This window comes from Aquarana catesbeiana, linkage group LG04 (genome assembly GCF_042186555.1).
Source record: "Aquarana catesbeiana isolate 2022-GZ linkage group LG04, ASM4218655v1, whole genome shotgun sequence".
Classification (NCBI taxonomy): Eukaryota; Metazoa; Chordata; class Amphibia; order Anura; family Ranidae; genus Aquarana; species Aquarana catesbeiana.
Window position 1 is genome coordinate 193,384,891 of NC_133327.1, and position 25,143 is coordinate 193,410,033.

The 25,143-nt window shown below is 43.6% G+C and overlaps 1 protein-coding gene across 3 annotated transcripts in view; it reads right to left on the bottom strand.

Annotated features, from left to right (window-relative positions):
* The window catches only part of GPR149 (G protein-coupled receptor 149), a 108,347-nt gene extending 98,374 nt beyond the window's left edge, over positions 1 to 9,973 (bottom strand). Inside the window, exons 1-2 of one of the 3 annotated variants that reach the window (XM_073626061.1) lie at positions 9,090 to 9,961; positions 8,586 to 8,900 (exon numbers count right to left, since the gene is read on the bottom strand). In XM_073626061.1, coding sequence (XP_073482162.1) covers positions 8,586 to 8,900; positions 9,090 to 9,518 — 744 coding nt within the window. In that variant the 5' untranslated portion in view covers positions 9,519 to 9,961. Of the gene's footprint in view, positions 1 to 8,585 lie in introns of all 3 variants that reach the window. The other 2 variants (XM_073626059.1, XM_073626058.1) reach the window with 2 other exon arrangements.
* Between the last annotated feature and the right edge of the window lie 15,170 nt (positions 9,974 to 25,143).

The following is a 25,143-nucleotide window of genomic DNA, read 5'->3' on the forward strand; positions in this document are numbered from 1 at the left end:
TGATGTTGGACGAGAAGGTTTGGCTTGCAGTCTCTGCTCTAATTCAACCCAAAGGTGTTTTGTTGCGTTGAGGTCAGAACTCTGTGCAGGCCAGTTAAGTTCCTCCACTCCAAACTCGCTCATCCATGTCTTTATGGACCTTGCTTTGTGCACTGGTGCTCAGTCATGTTGGAACAGGAAGGGGCCATCCCCAAATTGTTCCCACAAAGTTTGGAGCACGAAATTGTCCAAAATGTCTTGGTATGCTGACGCCTTAAGAGTTCACTGCACTGGAACTAACAAGCCAAGCCCAACACCTGATAAATAACCCAACACCATAATCCCCCCTCCACCAAATGATTGGGACCAGTCCACAAAGCAAGGTCCGTAAAGACATGGATGAGCGTGTTTGGGGTGGAGGAACTTGACGGGCCTTGACTGGATTATTTTACAAGGTAAGTATTCGCTTTTGCAGTGTTCACACCCCTTGAAGTTTTCCACATTTTGTCATGTTACAACTAGAGTTACCACCTCATCCCTTTAAACCCGAACACCTTTGAATTACACAGGTTCTGAGGCTAATTAAATGTAGATAAAGCACCAAGTGAGTTTAATTACCACCTTAATCATCCACAGAACCTGTGTAATTAATATGTGTTCGGGTGTAAAGGGATGAGGTGGCAGCCATAGTTACAACCAAAAATGTAAATGTATTTTATTGGGATTTTATGTAATAGACCAACACAAAGTGGCACATAATTGTGAAGTGGAAGGAAAATGATAAATGGTTTTTAAATTCTTTTACAAATATCTGAAAATTGTGCCATGCATTTGTATTCAGCCCCCTTTAATCTGATACCCCTATCTAAAATCTAGTGGAACCAAATTGCCTTCAGATGTCACCTAATTAGTAAATAGAGTTCATCTGTGTGTAATTAAATCTCAGTATAAATACAGCTTGTCTATGAAGCCCTCAGAGGTTTGTTAGAGAACCTTAGTGAACAGATCATCATGAAGGCCAAGGAACACACCAGACAGGTCAGGGATAGAGTTGTGGAGAAGTTTTAAAGCAGGTAAGTAGGTTAAAAAAATATCCCTAGCTTTGAACATCTCATGGAGCACTGTTCAATCCATCATCAGCTTAAAATGGAAAGAGTATGGCACAACTGCAAACCTACCAAGACATGGCCGTCCACCTAAACTGACATGCTGGGCAAGAAGAGCAATAATCCAAGAAGCAGCCAAGAGGCCCATGGTAACTCTGGAGGGGCTGCAGAGATCCACAGCTCAGGTGGGGGAATCTGTCCACAGGACAACTATTAGTCCTGTGCTCCACAAATCTGGCTATTATGGAAGAGTGGCAAGAAGAAAGCCATTGTCGAAAGAAAGCCATAAGAAGTCCCGTTTGAAGTTTGTGAGAAGCCACGTGGGGGACAAAGCAAACATGCGGAAGAAGGTGCTCTCGTCAGATGAGACCAAAATTGAACTTCTTGGCCTAAAGGCAGATCGCTAGGTGTGGCAGAAAATTAACACTGCACATCACCCTCAACACAACATCCCCACTGTGAAAAACGGTGGTGGCAGCATCATGTTGTGGGGATGCTTTTCTACAGCAGGGACAGGGAAGCTTGTCAGAGCTGATGGGAACTTGGATGGAGCCAAATACAGGCCAATCTTAGAAGAAAACCTGTTGGAGTCTGCAAAACACTTGGGACTGGGGCAGAGGTTCACCTTCCAGCAGGACAATGACGCTAAACATACAGCCAGAGTTACAAAGGATTGTTTAGTTGAAAGCATATTCATGTGTTAAAATGGCCCAATCAAAGTCCAGACCCAAATCCAATTGAGAATCTGTGGCAAGACATGAAAATTGCTGTTTACAGACGCTCTCCATCCAATCTGACAAAGCTTGAGCTATTTTGCAAATAAAAATGGGCAAATATTTTACTCTCTAGATGTGCAAAGCTGGTAGAGACATACCCAAAAAGACTTGCAGCTGTAATTGCAGCGAAAGGTGGTTCTACAAAGTATTGACAACATGGGGCTGAATACAAATGCACGCCACACTTTTCACATATTTATTTGTAAAAAACGTTGAAAAACATTTATCATTTTCCTTCCACTTCACAATTATGTGCCACTTTCTGTTGGTCTATCACATGAAATCCCATATAAAATACATTTACGTTTTTGTTTCTAACATGGCAAAATGTGGAAAATTTCAGGGGATATGAATACTTTTTCAAGGTACCTGCTCTGTGCAATGGTTTTGGACAGAGCAGCCCAGATCCTCATCTTCTGTGGTCCCCCATCCGCTCTCCCTGGCCCCTCCCCCCGCCGAGTGCCCCCATAGCAAGTTGCTTGTGTGTGCTTGCTCCTGAGCCAGCTTTGTGTGTCTATTGACACACAGAATGCAAATCAGCTCTGCTCCCCGCTCTCTCTTCACTGGCAGTGATTGACAGCAGCAGGAGCCAATGGCTCCATTGAGGAGAGGGAGGGCCGAGAGAGCTGTTTCTCTTGTGCACATCGCAAAATCGAGAATGGGCTCAGGTAAGTATTTAGGGGGAGCTGCATGCGGACGATTTTTTTTTTTTTAACTTAATGCATAGAATGTGTTATGGTGAAAAATCTCCTGCCTTCAGAACCACTTTACTACATTTGCAAGCATTTAATTACAGCCATAGCAACCCATGTTTCTGCTCTGATTTGTAGGAACAGAGGTCCTGGTGGGGGCCTTCTATGCCTCCTAACAGGCATATGCTTATGATCTGTTTCTTCTAATAACACCTGCTGTTAAACTAAATATTTAATTTATTCTCTATGGCTCGCCACTTTCTTCTCTCCTTGAGTCGCAAGATCTGTCAGTTGATAAGAAAGGCCCTCTTTGTGAAAAGCATAGTTGTAAAGATAGAGGCAAAGACCAACCAAAAAAGACATATTCTTTAGGTGCACACTGACAGCTTAATTGATTGTTAGCCGCAGCTCACTGTGGCAAACTGGTTTTGCTGATGCATAGCAAAAACTACTATTCAGCTATCAATAACAGGCACGGCAATGCAAAAAACACTCATTTTGTGTTCCGAAATCAGCATTTAGACAGTATACACAAGCTTGAGGGTTTTTAACACAACTTTAAAGTAGAAGTTCACCCTGTAATTACTTTATGAACATTAAAAAGCCATGCAACACATGTACCTTGATACATTTTTAACACCATGTTTGAATTCTGCCCACAGCTATGGTTGTCTACCAGCAATCAGCATTGGAAACTATCTGCCACTTACCAGTGATAGCATGCTACTCACGGTGTTGCCCAGCCCCCCCAATTCCATCTCCATCTTGTGACTGAAAAGTCTTACTGGAAAAAGCCCCAATGTGCATTGATGCTGTAAAAGTCACAAAAAGCACAAAGGAGCCTAATGCCGCATACACACGAGCGGAAATTCAGAAAGTGTCCGATGGGGTTTTTTTCATTGTATATATTCCGACCGTATGTATGCCCCATCGGACTTCTTCCGTTGAAAATTCAGACAGACTTGGATAGAGAACATGTTCTATATTTTTCCGATGGAACAAATTACTATCGGAAAAAAACGCTCGTCTGTATGCTGTTCCGACGAAGCAAAAACGACGCATGCTTTAAAGCAAGTACGAGACGGAAGCTGTTGGCTACTGGCTATTGAACTTCCGTTTTCTAGTCCCGTCGTACGTGTTGTACATCACCGCATTCTGGACGGTTGGTGTGACCGTGTGCATGCAAGACAGCTTGAGCGGAATTCCGTCAGAACTCCGTCGGAAAAACCTTCAGAGTTTATTCCGACGGCAAAACCGGTCGTGTGTACAGGGCATAAGAAACACCTTGAGCTGCATTGTGTCATTGGTAAATGGTTGGTAGCTTCCAATGATGATTGCTGGACAACTGAAATATTGACAGGATTCAAACTATTGTTATATGGCTGTTTTATGTTCTAGGGTGAACTTTTACTTTAAAGAAACAGTATAACTTCCATTTTTATTAATGAGCTCTGTTCCCCAGGGGTAAGTACATGTAGTACTTTGTCCCATCTTCCTATGTGCTGTCTGAGGCTAGCTGTGAAGTTGAATAGAACACCCCTCCTCCTCAATGGCCATCTAACAATGCAACAAGGAGATGGTTGCTTTGACAGACTGCACTTTTGTCTCAAAGCACTTGCCCATTGTCTGCAACATTTTAGCTGGCAAGCTGCCCTCCCCCTGCATTCATCATGATATGCCTTTTTTTTGGACAAGTGCTTGGAGACAGAGAAAAGTGCCATCTGTCGAAGCAGCCATCTCCTTGCTTGCTGCGTTGTTGAATGGCGGTATAAGATGGAGGGGTGCCCTGCTGGCCTTTGACAGTACAAAGGAAGATGGGAGAAAGTACATGTACTTTGTCCCCTGAAGAACAGAACCCAATAATAAAAATGCTTAGAAGACTACTTCTTTAATGCACTGCAGTCTTATTTGTTTCCTCTTTGCAAATTATACAGTATCGCTGAAATGTTTTGTCATTACCCGTTGATTCTGTCAGAAATTAAAGCCGGCCATGGATGGCCACTGCTGAACTGGCCGAGATTCAAAATATCCATGTCAAGGCTGATTGTACTCAAGTTGATCGATCGATCGACTGGGGTACAACGAGCATGTTGGGTTTTTACATGTGAATATTGCCAGCGGATATAGCCGCTAGCAATAATCACTGTGTTCTCCTGGCAGACACAGCTCCCTGCCCGAAGCCCCCCCCCCCCCCTACATGAGAGGGATTCCCCCATCAACAATTACTGTGTTGATGGGGGAATCTAGTGATTCTCTTTCCTGCAACCCTTGGTTGCAGGAAAAAAAAAATCGCATCATATATGGACGGCTTTAGACTGCCTCCCATTTGTTTTCCTGACCAATTTAAGAGATGAGCACCTTCCATTAATGTGATATCAATACTAATACTATTAGAGGCACCTTGTCTCTTTTGTCTTTCCATGCAGTGGATATGAAGAAAAATATGAAGTGGTTCTGTAATTTAGCAAAGAAGACAGCTGGTCAAGGTTGCCCCCATTCTTTGCAAGTTCAGAAAACTCACTGTTTTGTCAGCCCACACAAGGAACAATTATTTTTGCATATTTGCAGGGCATTTAAAACACAGGGAAATACATGGCAGAAGTGTACTGCATAGGATTTTTATTACATTTTGCCCTGCCATGCACTTTAACTGAGGTCTAGTGCAAATGTATATAGAAAGCGGGAGCCCTTCTGATATTTACTAATGCCATTTAGCTACCACCCTTATTAAATATGATACAGCCCTCTGTATAGTTTTATCCATTAAATTCCAGGTCCTGCGAGAATCAGATTGCCTGGGCACTTGTTTGATTAACCTTTTTCCTCTCGAAAGACTTCTGCTCGCATTAATATGTGTCGCTTCATCGTTCTCTGACAGATGTGTAGTTAATAAAACATGCATTTCCCCCTGCTCACTGCCAGAGCAATGCCTCTTTGTGACATGTCAAGGTTGTAGACACAGAAAGTGCTAAATAGCTTTCACTTTCAATGAATGTGCTAAGGTAGCATGACAAAAAGTATTTAACCCTATCATATTCTTCTGTGTGGCCACACAAGCAGTAGCTAAGACCTCACTGTAACCCACTGTAGAATAACAGGTAATTAAAGTTAGTGATTGTGTAATAGATGTACTTACACAACATTTCAAGCAAAAGTTAAAGTCACTTGACAAACAGCCTTAAAGGGGCTCTGCCTTAATTACTCACTAGCTGTTTGCCAACTGTTTGTCCTGCTCAGGTATACATTTTCTTGGTGGACTAAAAATGTACATCCAATATCAAAGCATTAGCAATGCAATAAGCATAAACTGTATGTGTTTTAGGACATGCCATGACAAATGGATTATTGCAGCTCTGAACAGAGGGGAAAGGGGGATTCTATGGAAAAGATAATTGACCTATGGTCTACATCAGGGATGCACCTACGGAATAATGGAAAACACTCCTTCAAGTTACCAGTCAACATATTTGGTCTTTACCATGATTGGAAGCCACATAAATACATTTGGTCAAAAGAGAGAAATGGAAAGGGGGTCACTATGGAAAGAATGATTGATCTATGTGTCTACACAAATGGATCTATATCAGGGATGTGCCTATGGTTTAAAGCAGAACACCCCTTTAAAATGATTGTAAACCCTCACATACTGTATACCCATTGAAATGACTGGCCTCGGGTGATACACAGAGATTAAGCAAATCCTCCCCAAAAACAGCAGTTCAAATTGTGAGATATACACAAAAAGCAACAATAAACAAGAAAAAACTGCTCTATAACATTAATAAGTATGTGAGTGCATGAAAATCAATTAATGCATAACAAAGTTCATAAGGTAGGAGATCCAAGAAATCTTCCATGAAAGTAAGGAAAGTCCCAAGGCATATTCCCTCAATAATTTACAGTGAAAACTTGTGTAGAAAGCTTGAGATAAACACCACTCATAGTGATCCACCACCATGTGAAATTCATGCTTACCAGAAAGCAAGCTAATTAAGCTTGTATGTGAGCCAAGATCCAAAATGACCAACCAATGATGCAGCTTCTCCGTGTTCAGCGTGGCTAGGGAATTGCGATGGATAATATACATAAACCAACCCGAATAGATAAAAGTAGATCAAGGCTTGTCATAGGCCCATATAGACCTCCATAGGATCACCGTAAGGCTGCAGAGCTCAGCAGGCACGTGGCTGGTTGAAGCAGAGTTCTTGAATCAAGTGCAGCTGTTAGGATTCAGGCTGGAACATAAGCATCAGCAGTTTCCAGAAGTGGCAAGATGGCTGCAACTCCAAAACCACACCTCTCTCGGCTGGGTGAAGACAGGAAGTAGAGGGGATATGGCTACATGTTTCAGGGCAAAAAGGAGGGCCCCTTTATCAATTGATTCAGGATTCAGGCTGGAACATAAGCAGGATTCAGGCTGGAACATAAGCATCAGCAGTTTCCAGAAGTGGCAAGATGGCTGCAACTTTATCAATTGAAAAAGGGGCCCTCCTTTTTGCCCTGAAACATGTAGCCATATCCCCTCTACTTCCTGTCTTCACCCAGCTGAGAGAGGTGTGGTTTTGGAGTTGCAGCCATCTTGCCACTTCTGGAAACTGCTGATGCTTATGTTCCAGCCTGAATCCTGACAGCTGCACTTGATTCAAGAACTCTGCTTCAACCAGCCACGTGCCTGCTGAGCTCTGCAGCCTTACCGTGATCCTATGGAGGTCTATATGGGTCTATGACAAGCCTTGATCTACTTTTATCTATTAGGGTTGGTTTATGAGCCATTATCCATCGCACTTCCCTAGCCACGCTGAACACGGAGAAGCTGCATCATTGGTTGGTCATTTTGGATCTCGGTTCACATACAAGCTTAATTAGCTTGCTTTCTGGTAAGCGTGAATGTCACGTGGTGGTGGATCACTATGAGTGGTGTTTATCTCAAGCTTTCTACACAAGTTTTCACTGTGAATTATTGAGGGAATATGCCTTGGGACTTTCCTTACTTTCATGAAAGATTTCTTGGATCTCCTACCTTATGAACTTTGTTATGCATTAATTGATTTTCATGCACTCACATACTTATTAATGTTATAGCGCAGTTTTTTCTTGTTTATTATCTCAGGTAAGTAAAGGGGGGCTGAGGGGGCAATGCTGACACCTAAACATGTTTTACCTTAATGCAAGGGATACATTAAGGAAAAACATTTTTAGACTTTACAACCCCTTTAAGGCAACATACAGTATTTTATTTTATTTAGTATTTTATCTTACTATGATCGGAAGCCACAGAGATACTTTCGTCAAAGCAAGAATGAAAAGGAGGACATTAGGAAATGGATGATGTCTACACAAAGGATCTATATTAGGGAAGCACCTGTGGTTTAAAGCAGAACACCCCTTCAAGTAAACAGATTGCATAATGCATTTTTAGAGAATAGGTCATTACAATGATTGGAAGCCACAGAAATACCTTGGTCAAAGAAAGAAAGAAAGAAGGGGGGAACATTAGATATTTTGGTCAAAATAAGAATGGAAAATGGATCATTATTAAAAAGATGATTGATCTATGTGTCTGCACAAATGGGTCTATATCAGGGATGTGCCTATGGTTTAAAGCAGAACACCCCTTCAAGTTAACAGAGTCAACATAATACATTATTAGAGAATAGGTCTTTAACATGATTGTAAGCCACAGGGATACTTTGCTCAAAGTAAGAATGGAAAGGGCACTATTATGGAAAGGATGATTGATCTATGTGTCTACACAAATGGATCTATATCATGGATGTACCTATGGTTTAAAGCCAAACAGCTCTTCAAGTTAACAGCGTCAACATAATGCATTATTACAGAATAGGTCTTTACCATGATTGGAAGCCACAGAGATAATACTTTCATTAAAGTAAGAATGGAAAAGTGACCAATATGGAAAGGATGATTGATCTATGGGTATATATCAGGGATATACCTATGGTTTAAAGCAGAACACCCCTTAAAGTTAACACAGGCAACATATTTCATTATTAAAGAATAGGGATCTTTACCATGATTGGAAGCCAGAGAAATACTTTAGTCAAAGCAAGAATGAGAGAGAATCGCTTCTGAGCATACAATACTGTCATGCTCCTGCTCCCTCTCAGGCTGTGTATACCGTGCTGATCATCGCCCAGGCTCCTCTTGCACACAGCCTCTGAGCTCACACAATTCTCATTGAAATTCTTCAAGGTTTTGCTGGCAGGATTATCAGGAGACATAAACGAGTCATTGCTGCCCAGAGGTGTACTGGGGGTTAGATAACCTTTAGCAATATCTTTGCAGTTCAAATAGAGTAGCTGTTCTTGGCTGTCCGAACAAAGCAACTGGTGAGTTAAAGGAACAGAGAAGACTGTCAGAACACAGAAGCAGATGGAGTACAACGCAAATAAAAACAGCACATAAGAGCTACTGCAGTCCACGAGGCATCCCCAGGAGGTGGCATCAAATGCTCCCCAACCACAAAAAGGCAGCACGCTTATTAACAAACTAACAAGCCATGTGCTTAGAATTACCCAAAACATTTTCAAAGGCATTTTTTCAGTTTTATATTCTCCCAGTTTGGCAGATGTACAGAAGTTATAAGAAATCATGATGGATGCCTTTAAGTTACTGGATACCCCCTGAAACAGGTAGATGAAGGCAGCAGCAGTGCATAAGGGCTGGGATAACGGATGGTTCGTCCATTGTTTTAGCATGAAGATGGAGGCAGGTACCACACTCAAAAAGTCATCCACAGACAAGGAGGTCACAAGCACACACAGGGTAGACTTGCTCTTTATCTTCAGCAAGGACACCAATGAGTAAATACTGCCTGCAAGGATGATAAGGGTCAGAGTCAGTGTGAGACAAAATAGAAACACATTTGGAGTAGACTGTGGCTTTGGCGTCTCTGTAGTGAACCTGGAGCTGTTTGTGTAAATGACAGTTGTTGCCACAGACATTGTGGTAGCAGCAGTCTGTATCCTTTTAATATATAACAGGGCACCCTCGTAAAAAGGCAGCCATAACAATTCTTCACTTTTCTAATCCCTCTTCATCCATCAGCCAACCTACTTTGTACTCCTTAAATTGGCAGCTGTTGCACTGATGTTTTTTAATGTAGTTAGCTCCACTCAAGCCACAGTTTACATCCACTAGAAGAGAGGATTCACAGGAAAAGAACACTGAACTAAATAAAATGCCTTATCATTTCCATGAAAGTTTCTAATCCACCTGGTGCAGGCTGTTGAAGGCAGCAGCATCTCATCAGTTTAGGATCCTGCAGAACATGACCCGGTCAGACTCAGCAGATTAGGTGCAGCAGGCTAGCCGGAGTGCTGGGTGCAATCAAAGCACATTCTCTGTATGAGGCTGGTAGTAGAGTGAGATGTTCTTTGAATCAGTCTCTTCTGTTCAGAGCTGCAAGAGGGTGGAGTCTGCTTCCACTTCTCAATAGGAAGACAGAGACATGAGGCTGATCTTAGTAGTCTTGCAACAAATACATTTAACTTTGCAAAAGTAGATCGCAGATGTTGTACAATATAAGCAGTTTGTGTTCAGTTTTACCTGGAAATAAGAGTGTACTGTTTTTAAGATAGTAGATTTGTTTTTTTATAATTTGTTTCTGTTTGGATTGCATTTTCACAACCTAGGCTTGGAATAACAATAAATTCTCCTGTCAAACAATCAAGTAATAAAAAACATACATATCCAATGTAGTGAAAAGGATTGTCATATTCATTTATATTACAATAAAGCAAATCTTTCAAATATATATAAAAGTTAGTACAAATACTGCTCTGTATAATAAAACTTGAAGTGTAACTCCCCTTTTGTTGAGAAAAAAACATTCCCTCTGGGTGATCTATGTACATTGCAAGGATAACAACCTTTGTTGCAGATTTCTACCTTTTGTTATTCTAAAGAAATCCCTGTGTGTTCCTCTGTACCTCTGTTCTGAGTGAGTCTAATGGGAGTGGTTTCATAATTATCAGTCAGCTGTGCACCTGAGGGGTTCTAATGAGGAAAACTGCTGGACCTGCATCCCTTTAGGCTACTTTCTCACTGGGGCGGGGGTGCGTTAGCGGTAAAGCGCTGCTAGTTTTAGCAGCGTTTTAGCAGAGCTTTTCAGACGATATCAGGGCGCTTTTACCCACCGCTAGTGGCCGAACAAAGCGTTAAAAGCGCCCTTGTTGTGTCGCTTCTGAAGCGCCTTGCAGGCTGCACTGATGGGTACTTATGGGTGGCACTGATAGGTGGCATGGATGGGCACTGATGGGCACTGATAGGTGGGCACTGATACGTGGCACTGATGGGTGGCACTGATGGTCACTGATAGATGGCACTGATGGGCATCCCTAATGGGGAGATATCTGGCAGGCATTGGTAATGGGCACTGACTGGCACCATTTGTGGGCACTGATTGGCATATTTTGGGCACTGTCATCCCTGGTGGCCATGGGTGGCATACCTGATCATCTATCCATTGTGTGCCATCCCTGGTAACATCCCTGGTGGCCCAGTGTGGGCATCGATGGGGGGGCTGCGCTGATAATCAATCAGCGCAGACCCCCCCTGTCAGGACAGCCGCTGATCGGCTCTCCTCTACTTGCGTCTGTAAGACGCGAGTGAGGAAAAGCCGATACACAGCTTTTGCTGTTTACACTGTGATCAGCCATGATAGGACACGGCTGATCACATGGTAAAGAGCCTCCTTCAGAGGGTCTTTACCGAGATCAGTGTAGCAGTGTGTCAGACTGACACGCCGCACCACCGATTGCCACACTGAGCGCCCACACGATTGCTCGCCAGCAGTTATCCTGAAAGACGTCATATGACGTCCAGTCAGGATAACTGAACCACCGTCCGGCCATCATTTTGCTATAGGCTGGGCGGCAAGTGGTTGACCACTTGCCTACTGGGCACTTTCACCCCCTTCCTGGCCAGGCCAATTTTCAGCTTTCAGCGCTGTCACACTTTGAATGGCAATTGCGCGGTCAAGCTACACTGTACCCATATCATTTTTTTTTCACAGAAATAGAGCTTTCTTTTGGTGGTGTTTAATCATCCCTGGGTTTTTTATTTTTTTGCTAAACAAAGAAAAAATAAACATTTTGAAAAAAAAAAACCCTTTTTCATAGTTTGTTTTATTGTTGCAAAAAGGTCATTTTTCTCCTTCACTGATGTGCGCTGATGAGGCTGCAGTGATGGGCATTTATAGGCTGCACTGTTGGGCACTGATGAGGTGACACTGATGAGCATTGATGAGGCTGCACTAATAGGGGGCACTGATGGACACTGATAGGTGGCACTGATGGGCACAATTAGACGGCACTGAAGGGCACTATCAGGCAGCACTGAAGGGCACTGATAGACAGCATCGATAGGTGACACTGATGGGCAGTGCCGGGACAAGGTCATCTAGAGCCCAGGGCAAACTTGCCAAACTGCACCCCCCCCCCCCATGAGCATTATGTGTCAGCAAAAATCCCCCCCCAAAAAAATTGAGCACTAATCTGCATGCCTTTCCCCTAAGCATATATTCCCCCTTCTTTCAGTACAAATCTGCCCCCCCCCGCTGAAATCCCCACTGCCAGCACAAATCTTTGACACCCCCCCAAGCTCAAATTCTCTCTCTCACCAAATCCCCTCAGCACAAATCCCCCCCCCAAAAAAAACACCCCTCCTAGCACAAATCCTCTACCCCTCCAATTTCCCCTCCAAGCACAAATCCTGTCCCCCCACACCCATTCCCCCTCCTAGCACAAATTCTCCCCCATCCCCCAAATTTCCCATCCTAGCACAAATCATCCCCAATCATCCCTACTAGCACAAATCCCCCCCCCCCCCACCAAAAAAAATAAATTCTCTTCCTACCAGAATTTCCCTCCCCCTCTACCATATCACCTCTTCTAGCACAAACCCCCCAAATCCCCCCTTCTAGCACAAATCCTCTTCCCCCATTCCCCCTCCCAACACCAATCCCCCCAAATCATCCTTCCTAGCACCCCTCCTAATTTCCCTTCCTATTATTATTCTCTGCCACCCTCCAACTTTCCCCTCCCAACAGAAATACCCCCTCATCCCCTTGTGGTGCCCCTCACCTCACATGATATCACAGTGCCCAGGGCAGCCGCCCCTTCTACCCCCCCTTGTCCCAGCTATGCTGATGGGTACTGATTGGCAGCACTGATGGGCACTGATTGGCAGCACTGGTGAGCACTGATTGGCAGCACTGGTGGACACTAATTGGCAGCACTGGTGGGCACTGTTAGGATTGCACTGATAATCAGGACACTGATTATCAGTGCCTTAAATTTATCAGTGTAGATGCCCCTTGATCACAAGCCGATTATCGTCCCTCTTCTTCTCTCCTCTCCTCATTTTGTTAGCATGAGGAAATGAATGGCGATAACTGGTTTGTGTTTACATCATGATCAGCGGTCATTGGACACAGCTGATCGTGTGGTAAAGGGCCACTGTGATTGGCTCCTTACCCTAATCTGTGATCAGCTGCATCATAAGGACACAGTGATGACATGGGAGGACGTTCATGAATGCCATCCTGGTAAAGTAAGCCCGCCCTGTAGCCGTCTTTCAGCTATAGCGGGGGCAGGAACAAGTTAATGGACAAAAAGGACATACATCTGCTTTGTGTGCTCCAAATACCTTTACAAACTCAGATATTACCTTGTAAATGTAGCAGTGATATCAGAGCTATGGGAGGGACCTAGCAGCTCCACCCACTACTGGCTGCCTGCAGAAAACTACAGGAGGGGGTGGAGACAAGACCAGTCACCCTTCACAAGGAGAGAGAGCAGCAATCTTACAGGAAGCTCCTGCACAGAGGCAAAGTTTCACATTGGATTACTACACAGATCTGGAAAAAATACTCAAAGCACACCAAGATTTAAGACACATGACAACATTTTCTTAACCTGAAGTTTAGCTTTAAAGTGATATTAAAACTTCAAATTTTTTTTTTTTACAAAATCAACTGCTCGTATAAAAATTTCCTCAGAATGCCTTCTAAACTGGCCTTAGACGGTTCGAATCTCGGGCGGTTCCTGTTGAAATTCAAACCATGTATGGGCAATGTACCCAATAATAATGATGGCTTCCCCCGCCAGGAGAACACAATGGCTACACAGGAGAGATTTACCCATCAATAGTGACTGTGTTGATGGGGGAATCAAGCTATTTTCGTTCCTAAAACCTGTAGTTGCAGGAAAGAAATTTGCTTAGTCTAAGGCCAGCCTTATTCATGTTTCATTACTTTCCTTTCCACCAGTTTTATTTTGGATGGATACTGAGGAGCACCTTGTACAAATGTTCATATCACTTAAAAGTCTTTTTTGGTTATTGATTAAGAGCATCAAATACAGTCATTGTGTTTTGGGGGACATACCTCCCCCTTCTCCAAGGCGTGAAAAGTGGATGTTATTATAATCATCATGGATTGCACTAGAGAACCTATGTAAGGCTTAACTGCACTCAGAATGGCCAGCTGAGTTTATCTTGTCTTTTCATTACTGCCCCCTTTTTGGTTTTAGGGTGGCTCCTTTCTCTTGCAGGGTCTTATTGAGTCATACTTGCATGTGAGCTCTCAGGAATAGGACTACGTTTCGACGTGAGTGCTCTGTCTGCCCTGAAATGCACAGGTAGTCTGAGATGAAAAAAAACAGATGCACCTCTGCTCCTCCTCTGGGGGAAATTGACGTAGGCTTCTGAGTGCAGGCAATGTCCTCACCTTGGGCAAATGTAATCCATTTTTTCCACCTTCCAACTTTCTGTTCTAGTGTGCAAATGTTCATTCATTGTACAGTACATATGGAATAGCATTGTTCTCACCCTAGGGCAGGATGTCTGCTAGGACTACAGATCACCTCTCTCTTTACTATTCTCCGTATATGGGGGAGTCTTAACACACTTCCTTATACCAGTTTTTGCGATTATGCTGCAGAATGCGCAGGACACATGACAGCCCCGGATTCCTGTCAGAAACATGTTATTTAAAAAAGACCAAAATTAGGAAATAAAAAATGTGAATTTAAAGGGTTTACATATACTTTAAGCTGTGAAAACAGGAAAGAATGTAAAGGAAAGGCATGCCTATATGTAAAATAGTGTCACCAACAACCTCAGAATACACAAATGTGGTTGAATGAGTGAAAACTGCGGCATCCATATATTATTTATTTGGGTTATATAGGGGTGAATGGAGTGGCACAGTTATCCAGGAGGATTATAAAGGAGGGCAGAAGGGCTTTTCCCAGTGGGACAAAGTTATTTTTAAAATACAAGGTTGATACTGTAAGGCATAGTGGGCCTCTTTTAACTATTAAAATATTTTAAAAAACAGTGTACAGTCGCTAAATATAAAACCATTGTGATAAATTTGTATTCTGATAACTGTATGTAATGATGCATGCCCTGCTTTTGTACTAAACAGCCTACGCTAGTAAGGCTTTTCACAAGATCTTGGGGTGTGTCTGTGGAAAGCTGTGCCCATTCAACCAAAAGAGCACTTTTAAGGTCAGATACTGATGTTGGATGACAGATGACATCACAATTTATTCCAAAAGCGTTCAAGTTGAGATCAGAGTTCTGTGAAGGTCACTTGAGTTTCTCCATACCAAAATTGTGAAGCTCTCTCATTATGGAGCAGGCTTTGTGCACAGGGGCACAATCATGCTGGAACAGAAAACAGCTTTCACAAAATGATGCAAGGTTGGAAGAGCACAATTCTCCAAAATATATGGTATTTGTTTGCTGTATCATTCACAGTACCCTTTACTGGAAACATCTAAACTTAATAATTTGGAGGGATGTTATAATCATGGGTCAAATGGTGGAAGCCCCAACCAGAAATAATGCTCTGCTGGACCTACCAATTACAAACAACACAGAGCTGATTGCAGATACAGAAATAAGGAATAACTTAGGCAACAGGGACCGCAGATTAATTACATTAGTCATAAATTATAGCAGAGACACAGGGGAAGGATAAGTAAACTAAATTTCAAAAGCGCTAAGTTTACTAACTTGCATTACATACCTCACACTAAATGCAATCAAATTCTTGACACAAAGAACACTGAAGATAAGTGGGAGTCCTTTAAAGAGTAACTACACCTTTGTTGAGAAAAAAAACATTCCCCCTCCCCACTCAAGCAGAAAATGACCTTTTCAGGGGGCACTCTGTACAACATCTGGGTTTTTCTTGTATCATATTCTAAAGAATATGAATTCTTAATCAAAGATGCAGCCTAACCTCATATGAAATCTCAAAATGCTTTGAATGACTGAAGTTTGAGACACGTAAAAAGCTTAAAGTGATTGGAAAGGAACATTTTTTTTATTGTATTAAAAATAACAAACGCATTATACTTAGCTGCACAGAACAGCCCCCGATCCTTCTCAGGTCCCCTGCCAGAGCTCCTGCCCCCCCACCAAAGGCCCCCCATAGCAAGCCATTTTCTATGGGATCACTCATGCGGGCTCGCCCTATAGACACACAGAGCATGGCTCATCCACCCCCTGCGCCCTCCTCACTGGCTGTGATTGACAGCAGCGGGAGCCAATGTCTTGCACTGCTGTGTCTGTGCCAATGAGGAGTGAGAGAGAGCCTCTGCTCTTGTACACTCCGACTGGAGTGTTCTGACGGGGGAAACCCCTGTCAGAACACAATAGAACAGCAAGGGAGATTGCTCTACTAACATTGGATTGTTAGTGCAGCAGCTCCGAGTGGAACTGTCAGTTTTTTTCCGTTCAACCAGCTGGGTTGAACGAAAAAAAGTAGTAGTGTGTATGAGGCTTAAAGTGATTCTAAAGGCAGAAGGTTTTTGATCTTAATGCATTGTATGCATTAAGATCAAAAACCTTCTGTGTGCAGCAGCCCCCCTCAGCCCTCCCAATACTTACCTGGGCCCCATCTTGATCCAGCAATGTCCCATGAGAGACTTGGCTGTCCGGGACTCTCCCTTCTGATTGGCTGAGACACACAATGAGCGCCATTGGCTCCTGCTGTTGTCAATCAAAGTCAGTGAGCCAATGAAGAGAGAGAGGGGTGGGGCCGAGGCACGGCTCCGTGTCTGATTGGACACACAGAGCAGCGGCTTGGCTTGGGTGCCCCTATAGCAAGCTGCTTGCTGTGGGGGCACTCAGCAGGAGGGAGGGGCCAGGAGCGCCGGTGAGGTACCCGAGAAGAGGAGGATCTGGGCTACTCTGTACAAAACCACTGCACAGAGCAGGTAAGTATGACATGTTATTTTTACACAAGAAAAAAAAAAAGACTTTAATATCACTTTAACTCTTGTAGACTCAAAGCAGAGGAACAATGTAGATCAAACATTTAAATAGAAACAACCAGTTTTATAACTTAGAAGATACATCGATTAATGCAGCGGATGAGGAACAACACTTTTTGTAACTTCATCATAATGTCAGAGACTTTCATTGTTTCTCTGGTGGGAAGTGCTAACAAACTAAATGGGTGCATAATGAGTCATTACTAAAGTACGAGAACTTCTCTACAAATTAAATTGCCTTTATTTCACTATTTTAACTATCTAAGAATATAACGAAAAACTTTCAGACCTCAGGAACACTGTTAAAAAAAATATTAAAACTAACTATAAAGGGTTCCAACACTTTTCAGCTGATTTATATACAAGGTACCATTTTGTATAAAGGACTTAGTTATGACAAGAACAATGATATCACATATTAAATTACATATATTGCAAGTACTATGAATAAAATGATAGAACATAAAAAATGTATTTCACAAATAAATCCATTAAACAAATCCACACTGGGGACAGCATACATTCCTACTATTATCAGGATATTATATCTAGATTTAATCCAGAGCTAAAATATGATGACCCATATAATGGTTGAATAAATCCAATGTTATTTCTAAAATATGAATTCCTAGTCTTAGATCGCAATCTAGTGGATAGGTACAGTCAACACCTAAACAAACATTAAATGAATTTATACAAGTGCCATCCAATGAGATCTGGGTAAATATTTTGAAATACACCCTTTAGGCTAACCCTTAGATTTAGTGTTGGAAATAAAAGGGGAGGTTCAGAAAGGAAAGAGGACGCACTCTCTGAACATCAGACACACTCTCTCGAACATCATGCTATCTCGATCTAGGGCTCTGTCGATTAATCTCCTTGAAAGCCCTTTAAACATTTTCTACGGGTCATCACATAACTGGCCTTGCGACTCCCCGGGTGTGGTCCCATAACACATCACGAATATCATTGTTGGGAAGGTATAATTTAATAACTATCCTAAAACATTTCTCTCACTTCTGAATTTAACTGAATGTGTATTTCATTATTTTGTGTGATAGAGCTTGGGCATTATATACTATTTAAGGGTATATTCTCCACTTCAGGAATACAGTAATTAGGGTAAGCTGTGTCAGCATAGCCAGTAGCATAGGCTTGACCCTTACATTTTGCTGCAGAAAAATTCAAGGGGAAGGTCTGATTGGGTAGACCCTATTGTCTGCAAGTTTTGTTATATATTTATTATTGATAGAGTAATGTGTTATTGACATAAAGGTGATTTTACGTTGCATAATAAATCTGACATATATACAGTTAATGTCACATATATGATGTGTAGTGACTTGAGGGCAAGTAAATTATTTACTATTCCGATGCACCACAGGAATATTACGTAGTCTTTATTTCCATTGATAATTGTATTGTACTAAAAAATCTCTACATAAAGTTAAACAGATTCAGTAAATTAATGAAGTGTATTAACTTTTTTTTATGCTAATTAGCATGCTGGAAGGCTGGAGGTACTGTCATATCTTGATTAAGTAAAAGTATTGCTATCTTGACTAATTGCTTAAACTTCCTGACAGGACATATTAAAATGGTATTAAACCCAAAACCAATAATGTAATTTGTATATAGCAGCTTACCAGTCATTAGATGTGGTGGCTGCATTCATTTTCTTTTTTAGGCTTTTTTCTATCTGTTTTCACCTGGCCATCTGCCCAGTGACACACCTCCTGTATTAAAGTGCCCCCATTCTTACTAATGGAGCACAGGGGCACCTTTTAGACAACAGCATTATCAGTCTGGGGGGAGGGGAGTATTAAAGGTACTTGCAGATTCAGATGCACTTAAAATGAAGCCAAACTCCAGCTCACACTGCATTTACGCAAGTAAAACAAAATGATCTAGAGTTGTAATTGGGATGCCCCAAAGCTCTATCTTGACACCGATTCTGATAACCTTGTTCATAAATGATATAAAGATTAGAATAAATAGTTTATTCTTATGCCTCGTACACATGGTCGGATTTTCTGACGGAAAATGTTCGATGGGAGACTTTTATCGGAAATTACGACCATGTGTAGGCTCCATCAGACAGTTTCCATCAGAATTTCCATCGCACAAAATTTGAGATCTGGTTCTCAAATTTTCCCATAACAAAATCCGTTCGCGTAAATTCCGATCGTGTCGGGGGGTGCAATTGGACTCCAAGACCTCCAGAGATACTACTGGGCAGTCCATCTAACTCGGGTGGTAGACTGGCTGATCCATACTAAATATAAGGGCTGGGTGCTACTGGAAAAATTGATTTCGGGTACCGAACTCCAATACATTCCATAGTTCCCAAAGACACACGTACCGACTAATGTGCACTCTCATCCTCTCATAGGAGCGACCTTACATGCTTTCGATAAGGCGTGTAAAGTCCACTCACTATCAAACTTGCACTGTGCGATCACACCAATCAGAAGTAACCCAGACTTCCCCCTGGGCATGGAGGGGTCCTTCCTAGCAGCAGAATGGCCATATGCAGAAATGCAGGCTAAACATTTTTTTTCCAGAGGAAGTTTCCTCCATCAAAGAGAACTGGCATCATTGTCAAACACAAAATCTTTCCCCTTTTGGGCTTATATCCAATTGAAACATTTCTTGGACAGCCCCTCGAATAGATGTAACTTTGCGAAAAATCCTACCTTCCTGGAATCATTGTGCTCTAGTTCCTCTCCCCTAGTCACCTAATTTCGGGGCTTTATGCCACAATGTTTGGGGAACTTTATGCATCCCTGAAGTCGGAACAGGCATACTGGGAGACCGAGCTGGGCATGGTGATTGATGAAACTGCCTGGGATAGAGTACATCTATATATCCACAAGGGCTCTTTGAACGTCCATACTCAGGAGAATGGTTATAAAGTCAAAACTAGTTGGTATAGTACACCGGAAATGCTACAAAAATTCATCCCGACGGTCTCAGACCAGTGCTGGAGATGTAAACAGGGTCTAGGCACATTCCTCCATATCTGGTGGACGTGCCCACTGATTAAGCCATATTGGCGTAAGGTACACGAATCAGTCAATCAGATAGCAGCAATGGAGGAGCTGATTTGCACTGCACAGGACAGAATAACGCACTTTTCGAAAGTATGGGCACCATGGCTCGAATACTGAAATTCACAGAGATATCAGGACTTGTGTCGGGACAATCCTTAGAAAGCGCAGTAGATTTAACAATACCCAGAGTGTACTTAGGAGGGTAGTTGGTGGCAATCCCACCCCCTTCTCACATACTCCACTTACAGTGCTACTCCATCCTCTCCCCCTCCCTTCACCCTCCACTTTCTTACCCCTTTGTTCTCTGTTCCCTTTTCTTTCTTCTCTTCTCTTCTCCTTTCTTCTTCTCCTTTATTTTTACCTCTTACTGTGCTTGACTAAAAGGCTGAGGAGTCGAAGGCCGACATGATAGTCGGACGCATATCCTATTCCCTGCCTGTCTTATAATATCTATTGATGCATTACTGGTTACTTCTCTAAGAAGTTTTTCATTCCAACGTAAACCAAACTAGCATGACGTGCACTCCGCACTACTACAAGAGTCTTAATGTGGCTGATTTAATAATTAACCTAGAGGCAGCATCTGCCAACGCATACTTCTCCAAGTTTGAACCCTATGCCTCCTTCTAGTTGGATTATTATCTACTTGTAACATGATTATGTGTTATATGATACTATTTGTATTGTTTATGATGGCCCTCCTCCATTTCCAGCATTTTGCAGGCTGTCATGTAGGCATAGTCCTCTTGGGGGGGTTTCTGAGGGCCGCAGTAGCCTTCAGAAATAGGCCAATTGCTGCCTCCTTCAGGTTACTCCTCTTCCTGGCACTTTTTTATGGAAGACCGAGGGGAGGGACCTGGGATTCGGGCAGGCTACTGGGCCCGGCCACCTCCTGGCTACCACTTACCCCTGCCACCGCCTGGCTGCCACTTTCCACTGCCTCCTCCTGGCTGAGACTTTCCTGTGTGTGAAAAAGGGACATAGTTTTAGTTTTTGGTTCATCAATCACACACAATTTTCAGCTCATGACTGTTGCAAATTGAATGTTAATAAATAGAAAAGACTATCATACTGACCCCAGCATTTTTCATTCTTGTCCCAATCATTTGTGGCCACTACTGTCTATTGAAATGTAAAACACTTTGTGAAATCAGAAATGAGTTATCAAAACTAACATATATTTAACATCATTAATTTGACAAACAGAAATATTTTGAAGAATGCTACAGTACCTGACCGCGAGATTGTGTTTCCAGTGCGATCCCATCGCGCTGGTTCTCGGTGACAGGGTACTGTGTATGCCGCGCTGGCTCGCTGATCGGGAAATGAAAACTTTTTTTTCCTTTCGCGATGAGTGCCAGGCAGTGCTGACAGCTGTCTGGTATGAATCATAAGGGGGAACGCCGTGCCAAATTTTAAATGAAAAAACCGGCATGGGTTCCCCCCCAGGGGCATACCATGCCCTTAGGTCTGGTATGGATTTTAAGGGGAACCCCCTACATCGAAAAATCAGCATGGGGGTCCCCCCTAAAATCCATACCAGGCCCTTATCCGAGCACACAGCCCAGCCGGTCAGGAAAGGGGGTGGGGACGAGTGAGAGCCCCCCTCCTGAGCCGTACCAGGCTGCTTGCCCTCAACATGGGGGGGTGGGTGCTTTGGGGCAGGGGGACGTCCTGCGGGCCCCTCCACCCCAAAGCACCTTGTCCCCATGTTGATGAGGACAAGGGCCTCTTCCCGACAACCCTGGCCGTTGGAGGGCTTATCAGAATCCGGGAGCATGGTACCCCTACCCATTCACCTGGGGAAAAAAAGTGTCAATAAAAAAAACACACTACACAGGTTTTAAAAGTAATTTATTAGGCAGCTCTGGGGGTCTTCTTCCGACTTCGGGGTCTTCTTCCGACTTCTCCGCTCTCCGGCCTCTTCTCCGGTGTTCGGTCTCTTCTCCTGGTGTTCGGCCTTTTCTCCCGGGCCCCTCCGCTATCTTCTTCCAGCTCTTTTGTTAGCGGGGGCCCGGTCTTCTGTCGCTGTCCGGTTCTTCTCCGGTATCTTCTGCCGGACTCCACTGCTATCTTCTTCCAGCTCTTTTGCTAGCGGTGGGCCGGTCTTCTGCGCTGTCTTGTCCTGTCTTGACCCCTCTTCTCTTCTTCTCTTCTTCTGATGTTGACACAATGTTGTCTCCTTGTTAGGGTCTTGGTAGGAGGCCGAGATGCTGAGAGGGCTCCCCTTGCGGCCGAGTGCAGCACAACCCTGAAGAAGACACAGGGATGTGGTGTTCACAGAAACAGGGGTTGCCTGGAAGTAGAAGCTGGTGTTTGGAACTTGATAGAACAAAGTCACTGGAGGCAATGTGCTTAAGGTCCAGAGAGGGGGACCAATGGAAGTCCAGTAGGAAATCAGAAGCCAGGCCAGGGGGTCAAACACAGTAAGACAGTCCAAGAACCCAATCAACAAATCCAGGTACAGGAGACAGAGGAATACGGAGTCCATTAATCAAGCCAGGGTCAGATGCAGGGAGCAGGCAGGAGGAGTCCAAAGCAAGCCGGTACGTAGAGTCAGGAGGTTCAGAGGAGTAGATAAACAAGCCGGGTCGGTACACAGGAGGTCAGGAGAACAGGAAACTCAATCACAGGAACACAGGAAGAGCTGATGATAATCCAGCGATGTGGCACTGTCAGTGGAACGTTTAAATAAACAAGGCGCCTGTATCACGTCGTGCGCGCACCATTCCGTTCGCGCGTACGCACGATTGCGGCATTGTCACATACGCGCATCCGCCCGATTGTGGCACCAGGCGTTCGTCTAGTAACGGTATTGTACCTTTGTGTGCACTGATGCGCGTGAGCGTGACCTTGCCTGTGCTGGTTAGCTGACCTTGTGGAACTGTGCATAGGGATGCGCCTGTTTCCCTGACAGTGCCCCACCCCCAAGGGGCAGCCTCCGGATGCCTAAGCGTGCCCATTTTCCGGGGTACCTACTGCGGAACCTCTGTATCAGCCTAGGAGCGTACACATGTCTTGCAGGCTCCCAAGAGTTCTCTTCTGCAGAATACCCCTTCCACTTAATTAGAAACTGAATTGTCCTACCTCCCTGACGACAGTCAAGGATAGATTCAACTTCGAATTCAGCTTCATCTCCAACCTGGACCGGAGGTGGGGGCACTTCTTCTCTCCCTGGAAAAGGACTAGAAACAACATGTTTAAGGAGTGAAACATGAAAAACCGGATGGATTTTGAAAGTAAGATAAGTTCAAAAGCTACAGGGTTAATTTCATGTTTGATCTCAAAAGGACCCAGAAACTTGGGTCCCAATTTCCGAGATGGGCATGGTAACTTGAGGTTCACTGATGAGAGCCACACCTTATCCCCTATCTTGAAGGTAGGGTTCGCTCTTCTTTTGCTATTGTATTGTTTTTTATATTCTTCTTGGGCCTTCTTCATGGTATCCTGGAGCATTTGGTCATTTATATGAATGAAATCTACTCTGTCCTGAACTTCTGGGACTGAAGATTCCGGAATGACGTTGGGTAAAAATGAAGGATGGAAGCCATAATTCGCCCAGAAGGGTGATTGGTTGGTAGACGTATGTACCGAGTAATTGTATGCAAATTCTGCACACGGTAATAGTTGAATCCAGTCATCCTGAGAAAAAGAACAGAAGCACCGCAGATATTGTTCTAGCGTCTGGTTGGTCCTTTCGGTCTGACCGTTACTCTGTGGGTGGTAAGCTGTGGACAAGCATATCTCAATTGAGAGTAGTTTGCAGAGATTCTTCCAAAATCTAGAGGTAAATTGTACCCCTCTATCTGATACAATGTTATCTGGCAATCCATGTAATCGGACAATTTCCTTAATAAAGGTCTTTGCTGTATCCAAGGCAGAGGGGGTACTTTTCATAGGCAAAAAATGCGCCATTTTGGACAGGCGATCTACCACTACCAAGATGGTAGTAAATTCTTCTGAGAGGGGCAGATCCACGATGAAGTCCATGGAAATCTTCTTCCATGGTTGTTCTGCGACTGGCAGTGGTCTTAACAAGCCTTAAGACCTGGCGTTGGACCCCTTGTTCCGTTGGCAGATTATGCAAGAGTTAACGTGTTTTTTACAATCAGATCTCAAAGTGGGCCACCATAGGGACCGCTGAACCAGCTCAGTTGTCTTTCTGACCCCGAAATGACCAGCTAGCTGATGGTCATGAAAGGTCTTCAATACTTGTAGTCTGGCTTGCTGAGGAACAAAAATCTTGTCTTGGTGCCATAGGAAGCCCTCTTGGCTTCTCAGGGAGGAGACTTCCGCTTCTGTACATTGACTAGAGGCCTGCTCAATTGAGGATCTTAGGTCAGGTTGGATTAGTAGGAAGTTTTGGGGAGACAATATTGTACTGGGTGGAATTTCTTCAGGAGTGTCCGGGAACATCCGGGATAAGGTGTCTGCCTTTCCATTCTTCAACCTTGGGCGATAGGTTATTTGGAAATTAAACCTAGAGAAAAATAGAGCCCATCGAGCCTGTCGGGGTCTCGAGCGTTTGGCCATGCGGAGGTATTCTAAGTTCTTGTGATCCGTGAAAATCAGGATGGGATCTTCCAGGCACCTTCCAGGAGATACCGCCATTCCTCGAGAGCTGTCTTAATTGCCAAAAGCTCCTGATCCCCCACATCGTAATTCCTCTCTGGAGGGCTCATTTTCCATGAGGAAAAGGCCACAGGATGCAGCAATGCCTTGGGACCCTGACGCTGAGATAGAATCGCCCCTGTGGCAACTTCTGAGGCATCAACCTCCAGGACATAGGTTAGAGCAGGGTCAGGGTGTCCTAGAATTGGGGCAGAAGTGAAGAAGGTCTTAAGCTGATCGAAGGCAGATTGTGCTGCTGCGGACCACTGAAACTTGGTATGTTGGCGGGTGGCCTGAGTAATGGGTGCGACAATGGTGGAGAAATTCTTTATAAATCTTCTGTAGAAGTTTGCAAAGCCGATGAATCTCTGTACACCCTTCCTGTCCGAAGGGGCCGGCCAGTCAAGGATAGACTTCACCTTTTGAGGATCCATGGCAATTGCACCTGTGGTGATGATAAGTCCCAAGAATTGAATTGAAGTCTTTTTGAAATCGCACTTTTCAGATTTAACGAGTAACCCGTGGGTTCTGAGGATGCACAGTACCTTCTTAACATGTATTCTGTGGAGTTCCAGAGTGGCTGAAAAAATAAGAATGTCGTTGAGGTAGACAAC